Source organism: Lygodium microphyllum, chromosome 19 (assembly GCF_053477565.2).
Source record: "Lygodium microphyllum isolate KBCC chromosome 19, Lygodium_microphyllum_v1.1.10, whole genome shotgun sequence".
NCBI lineage: Eukaryota > Viridiplantae > Streptophyta > Polypodiopsida > Schizaeales > Lygodiaceae > Lygodium > Lygodium microphyllum.
The window spans coordinates 54,971,741-54,978,788 of NC_141153.1; the positions used below are offsets into that span (position 1 = coordinate 54,971,741).

A 7,048-nucleotide genomic window follows, 5' to 3' on the forward strand; every position below is an offset into this window, starting at 1 on the left:
GGTCGATAATAGGAACACGGAACAGATTGCTTAATGGGGCCGGGATGACGGGGTCTACCGTTTTGGTAAGGAATGCGCTCGATATTGCTTGGGTCAGATGCGGTCTGAGGACTGCGAGTCAGATGATCGGATGGGAAGGCTTTACCTCATTTGGGAAAAGCCGGATAAGACGTAGTGTGCAATGTGCAATCTACAGTATCAGATACTGTGGGCTCGATCATTTCGTCTACTTGGCTGTTACTCAAATTTGTCTACATGACGACGAGGGAACTGGCAAGATGTCGAGGGATCAAGAGCTTCATTGTGTGGAGCGTCCTGTGCTGTAACACTCTATTCATGGCGGCGAAGGTAGTGCGACCATTATCACAATATCGTCGTTGCCGCTGTCTTCCTGACGACCATAGCTGCTGGCCGACCCCGGCTTCCTGGAACGAGCTCAATGCATCGGTCGACGGGCATCTTCTGGCGCCCTACCCTCCGGCATCGCCCTGCCATGATGGGGCCCACAAGGACGAGGCAGCCTGCCAATCAGCGATAGCCAACTGGACAAACCCCTTCTGGCGTTCTGGGCAGCCCGGCGCCATGCAGAACCTGAACTGGGAATCCGATGGCGGCCGAGGCTGCCAGCTCAGCGCCGACCCGAGCACCCCTTGCTACCAGGGTGCAGTCCCGGCCTACGCGGTGGACGTGCGGGAGGCCGCGCACGTGCAGGCGGCCGTCCGGTTTGCCGCGCGGCACAACCTGAAGCTCACGGTAAAGAGCACCGGCCACGACTTCAGCGGCAAGAGCACGTCCCCGGACTCGCTCAGCGTGTGGATGCATCACATGAAGGACATCGCCTTCCACGACTGCTTCGTGCCGGAGGGATGCGGCGCCGACGCCGTCGCTCCAGCCGCGGCCGTCACGGCGGGCACCGGAGTCCAGTGGGACGAGCTCTACACGGCTGCAGACGCGCGGAACAAAGTGGTGGTCGGGGGGTTCTGCCGGACCGTGAGCACCGGTGGCGGCTACCTGCAGGGCGGCGGCCACAGCGCCCTGTCGCCCCTGCTCGGCCTAGCCGCGGACAACGTGCTGCAGCTAACGGTCGTGACGGCCGATGGCGAGCTCCGGACCGCGAACCCCTGCCAAAACCAGGAGTTGTTTTGGGCCCTGCGCGGCGGCGGAGGCGGCACGTTCGGCGTGGTGGTGTCGGCGACGCATAGGGTGCACCCGGGGCTGAGCTCGGCTGTCTCGGTGATGTATCGGGCAGACGTGAAGACTGCGGGCGCGTTCGAGGGCTTGCTGGTGCGCACCTTGGCGGTGCAGCTGGCGATGAAGGAGGCAGGGGCGTGGACGGCGTACGCGTTCATGAACGCGAGCTGGATGCTGATGTTCGTGGCGATGCTGCCGGAGTACGGCGGCGGGGGAGGGGCGGCGCCGTGCGCGGCTGAAGTGGCAAGCGGAATGCTGGGCCCGCTGCGAGAGTATGCGAGGGGCCAGCCGACGGGGGTGGTGACGGAGATCGAGAGGGTGCGGGTGGTCCGTTCGTACGGGGAGTGGCGGCGCCTGGCGAGGTGCTCCGGCAGCCCGGACTTCTGTAACCCGGGTCCAACCGGTGAGGCCACCGGCGGCGACGCGGCCCTCGCGTCTCGCCTCTTCCCGGAGACGGCGGTCCGCCGGCACCCGTCCAACATGGCGCGCATCTTGATGCGCGGCCTTTCGGACCCGCTCATTGGCTCCGCGCTCAGCCTCATGCTGGGCGGCGGCGCAGTGGCGCGGCACGGCCGGGATTCGAATGCAGTGAACCCCGCCTGGAGGGACGCGCTCTTGCACGTCATACTGGCAGCCGCCGTTGGGGGCAACGCAACGATGCGTGAGAAGATGCAGCGCTTGACGGAGATGAACGGGATGCTCCGTCAGTTGACGCCCGGGTCCGGCGCATACTTGAACGAGGCGGATTCCAATGAGCCCGACTGGCAGTGTTCCTTCTTCGGCGACCACTACCCTCGCCTCCTGCGTATCAAGCAGACTGTGGATCCCAATGGCCTCTTCGCGTGCAACAAGTGCGTCGGGAGCGAACACTGGAACGCCGATCTCACTTGCAGAGCTTCGTAGCTACAACTACCCGGCGACAGTATAAAGTCAGTACTTATCTCATGTGTGCTCGTATCATGACTAGTAACTGCCACGGTACAATAGACAATATATATGTCACGACTCACCACCTATATCATGACTGAAATATGTGAACTTGTATCAAGACTAAAGGTAGCGAGGTAATATATAAAACACGAATTTCCAGATTTTCTTGTTATTTTGAACGGTATCATCCAAGTAGTTTTACTCGAGAATTGTATGAAAGATATAATGAACAGAAATTCATTACTAATGGTGTTTGCCAAAACCCAAAAACTCTATATTTATACTAACTCTTATCTTAACATGTACCAAAAGCCTTAAAACAAACTTGACATAGTCTTGCGTGACACACATTCCAAGATTACTATAACGATTAATATGACCGTCTTTTAAAAACTAAAAAATTAAATTATTTTACTACTTTCTTCCCCTTTTATGTTATGTTCATCGTGAGTTCATTTGAGGCAGGTAGGGTTCGGTGAGCATAGCTAAGAATTCAATGCACATTTACTTCGTCAAGACGTTGGACAACTATTGCCAAGCTTGGACCACCTTCATGCCCTACAAGACCTCGTGGTGGTGACCTATGCTACGTGGAGTGTATGAGCAAGAAAAGTAACACCAACATGGCTAGAGTAAGGGCTAGGACTGATAGGTGGCCATAATCTATACTCTCTTATTTTAACATGTATCAAGCTTGTAAACAAACCTAATGTAGTCTTACATAGCACATATATCCAAGAGTGCTATAGCAAAGAATACAATTTTGTCTTTAAAAAACTAACAAATTAGATTATTTCACTACTTTCTTTCCTCACTATTTTGCATTCAAAATGGAGTGCATTGAAGCATCGTATATTATCACAAGTTTATTTGAGGTCGATAGGCTGAGAGTGCTCAATCAAGTAGTTAAGGATTCAATGCACTTTTACTTTGTCAAGATGTTGGACTACTCTTGACAAGCTTGGAGCTTGATCACCTTTGTGGCCTATAGGACCTCATTGGTGACCTATGCTACATGGAGCTGATGAGCACGGAAAGTAACACCAACATGACCAAAGTAAATAAGTTGGCTAGAATCTATACTCTCTCTTATTTTAACATGTACCAAGCTTGTAAACAAACCCAACATAGTCTTATGTGCCATGCATTGCACAAGTGATATAGCAAAGAATATGACTGTCTTTAAAAAACTAAATTATTTCGCTACTTTGTTTCCTCTCTATTTTGCATTCAAAATGGAGTGCATTAAAGCACCATGGATTATCATGAGTTCATTTGAGGTCTATAGGGTTGGTAAGCATGCAATCAAGTAGCTAAGGATTCAATGCATTTTTACTTCATCAAGACTACTCCTACCAAGCTTGGAGCTTGACCACCTTCATGCCCTACAAGACCTTGCTGGTGACCTGTGCTACATGGAGTCTATGAGGAAGGAAAGTAACACCAACATGGCTAGAGTAAGGGCTAGGATTGATAAGGTGGCTAGAAACATTGCACAAAAGGAGATGGCCAGGACTCCCACCAGCACTGGCATAGCCCTAGTGTAGCCCCGCCATGTGAACTTGCAGAACCAATATGTGTCCAACAAGATGTAGTTTGCTACCTCACTTGCCATGTCCCATCATCATCTCTTCTTAACATGCAACTCCTTTTGGCACATTGCCACCACAAACCTCGACTACTTTATAATGCATAGTATCATGATGATGTGGCAGCAGTGTTGTTGCACCACATTGTCCAACTTCACCATCAGCAGACTTGGTACTAGCACCACCCCCTTGATCTTTTACACGTTGTGGTGCAACCATGAGTTTGCATATGTGATCATTATTGTTTTATGTCTAGATTCTCTATCAAAGGCATTGGGTGCAACAGTGTCCATGTTGCCACTTTCAATGTCCACCTTGTCGCTTTCACTGCCGCAAAGCTACATTAGTCTACAAAGAGTTCATCAAGGGTCATGTGCAGGAAGGAGATTGATTATAGTGGCCATGGATCCATAGGTCATGAGTTGAAGGAGTTGTAATTGATGAGGCAGAGTATGTGGTTGATGAAGGGGGCGTTAAGATTTAAATTATCGAGCGAGATGGGGACCATTAATTCTATAAGGTGGGCAAGGAGCTTGAGTTGGGTAGGAGCTTCTTCTTCTCTTCTTCTTCTTCTTTGATTGTGCATTGTCACATCACTAAAGGTACTAGTAATCATAATGCACATCATCATCATCATCGATCGACACCTACTAGCAGTGCATGTGAGGGAGTGCATAGTATTTTATTACATTAATTGATGATTATTTGCATAAAGTTTAGGCCTATCCCATAAAATAGAAGCTGAAAGTTTTTCCTACACTTTAGTACTTTCTTGCTATGGTTGAGAACCAATTTGGGTATAGAATAAAATGCCTAAGATTTGATAATGGAGATGAATATATCTCTAAGGAATTTGAGCTATTTTGTGATGGGAGGGGTATTAAGCGCCAATTGACTAACCTTTATACCCCACCCTAGAATGATATTATAGAGCATATGAATAGGATTGTTCAAGAAAGAGTCTATAGTATGCTTCATTAGCCAGGCTTACCACATACTTCTTGGATTGAGGTTATGCTAATGAGCTCATTACTTATGAGGAGACTATGCACAGAGGTGATATTAGTCACTCTTAGGAGAGGGCTATGCAGTTTGAGTTTGAATCACTCCATAATAAGAACCATATGTGGGATCTAGTTTCACTATCTACTAGTGGAAAATATACATTGCTATGCAAGTAGCTGTATAAGTTAAAGAGCACTGCTAGTCACCCTAAACCAACATACAAGGCATATTTGGTTGCTAAGAACTTTAAATAGGAAAAGAGAGTTGACTTTAATGAGATATTCTCTCTTGCAGTTAAGATGACTTCCCTTTGCTTGGTTTCGACCTTAATTGTGTAGATGGATCTAGAATTGTATCAGATGGATGTTAAGACAACTTTCTTACATGGGGACATGCATGATGATATCTATATGTAGCGACCTAAGTTCTTTGTAGAAAAGGATAGGAAGCACCTAGTGTGCAAGTTGAGGAAGAGTCTTTATAGACTTAAGAAGGCACCTAGAGAGTGGTATCATAAATTTTATACCTTTATACATTCATAAGGTTATTCTAGTAGTGATATGGATCCATGTCTTTACACAAAGAAGGCTCGTGATGGTAGCCTCATCATTTTGATACTATATGTTGATGACATGTTGATTGATGGGAGTGTTCATATTGAGCTGAATGCTATTAAGACTCAGCTCAAGAAGAGCTTTGAGATGAAGGATGTGGGTGTGCCTCTCACATACTTGGTGTGTGTATCACACAAAAAATTGCCCTAAGAAATTCCTCTACTTGTCAGACATGGAGTACATTTACAAAGTACTTGAGCGGTTCCATATGCAAGATGATAAGCCAATGGGCACCCCTTTACATTCTCATGTGAAAGTTAGTGAAACTAATTGTCCCTAGTTAGGTGATGAGAGGATCAAGATAGCCGGGATCCCATATGCATTCGTGGTGGGTAGCTTGATATATGCCATGCCAACCATAGACCTGACACACAATTTGTAGTAGGAGTTGTAGCTCCTTAAATGGTGATACCTAGCAAGTAACATTGGGACACCCTGAAGGGTATCATGAGATACCTTAAGGGCACTATAGACTTGTGCCTTTACTATGGCAGCCAGGATAGTAGAGTCATGGACTACATAGACTCTGAATATGTAGGACATGCAGATAGTAGGAAGTCCACTATTGGCTATGTTTTCATATTTGCTAGAGGTGTTGTTTTTTGGATATCTAGGGTGCAGAAATACACTACATTATCTACTACCAAGGCTAAGTACATTACAACCACATTGAGGCTTGTAGGGAGGCCCTTGGTATCACAAATATGTCTTCTATATGGCATTTGGACTTTATAAAGCCATCCAATTAGTATGTAATCCAGTCTTTCATGTGAAGACCAAGCATGCTGAGATCCATTACCACTTTATCAGAGAGGTGGTTGAGGACAAGCAGATAGAGCTTGTCAAGATCTCTACAAGTGAGAATCTTACAGATCTACTCATTAAAGTCTCCCAGTGGAATGATATGCCTTCCTTAGAAAGATAATGGGCGTAGGATGAGATGACATCTATTCCTCATCCTATTATACTTACATGTACACATTATACATTGTCTTTTTTTCTTATTTTCTCCTCACTCAAGAACATTCACCTTTAAGTGGAAGGCTGTTGGGAATTAAAGGCTATCTATGCCTAGCAGACTACATTTATCTTGTACTTACTACCCACACACTTGTACAACATAGGTAGCATCGACTACATTTGTCTTGTACTTACTGTCCACACACTTGTACAGCATAGGTAGCAAACCGCATCACTGTCACTTTATTTTTTATTCTTACTAATTTACAGTTATTATCACGGCACTCCATTCTATCTTTGCTTTGCAATCATAATGGTAGGTGCTTCTAGGGATAATGTCATCTTTAACATTGAAAGTGGATGACAATATATAACACATCTATGTTTCTTGGTCAACTACATGCGATTGGATCTATCTTTACCCCTCAGCTACATGTCCATGAGTTTTTGCATTTACCCCTTGTCCCTCTCCCTCTCCTTCTAGAAAACTATTTAAAGAAGGGACTCTGTTCACAATTGGGATATCACAATGACAAAGAGTCTACACTCAAGAGATTGAGACTAACACTTAACATGAGAGAGTCATCGAGAGGTGAGAGAAATTCAATGTGAAGAGATATTGCTCGTTCATGTGCGTGCATCAAACCTTTGAAGCCCTTCTTTTTCTATAGTATTTTTCTAACCACCATGGTCCCACGTAAGTGTGTTGACATGACAAGACTATTGACCCACCAAATGTTGAAAATATGGTCGAGGTAT

At 46.4% G+C, this 7,048-nt stretch overlaps 1 protein-coding gene across 1 annotated transcript; it reads left to right on the forward strand.

Annotated features, from left to right (window-relative positions):
- Positions 1 to 272: 272 nt before the first annotated feature.
- Positions 273 to 2,094, forward strand: LOC148019892 (putative FAD-linked oxidoreductase ARB_02478). The gene has a single exon (XM_087699634.1). The coding sequence runs from the start codon at positions 337 to 339 to the stop codon at positions 2,092 to 2,094; it is 1,758 nt and encodes a 585-aa protein (XP_087555760.1). The 5' UTR covers positions 273 to 336.
- Positions 2,095 to 7,048: the final 4,954 nt, after the last annotated feature.

Bases quoted from the DNA above. Each gene is read 5' to 3' on its own strand.
- LOC148019892 (XM_087699634.1), top strand. From the start codon at position 337: ATGGCGGCGAAGGTAGTGCGACCATTATCACAATATCGTCGTTGCCGC.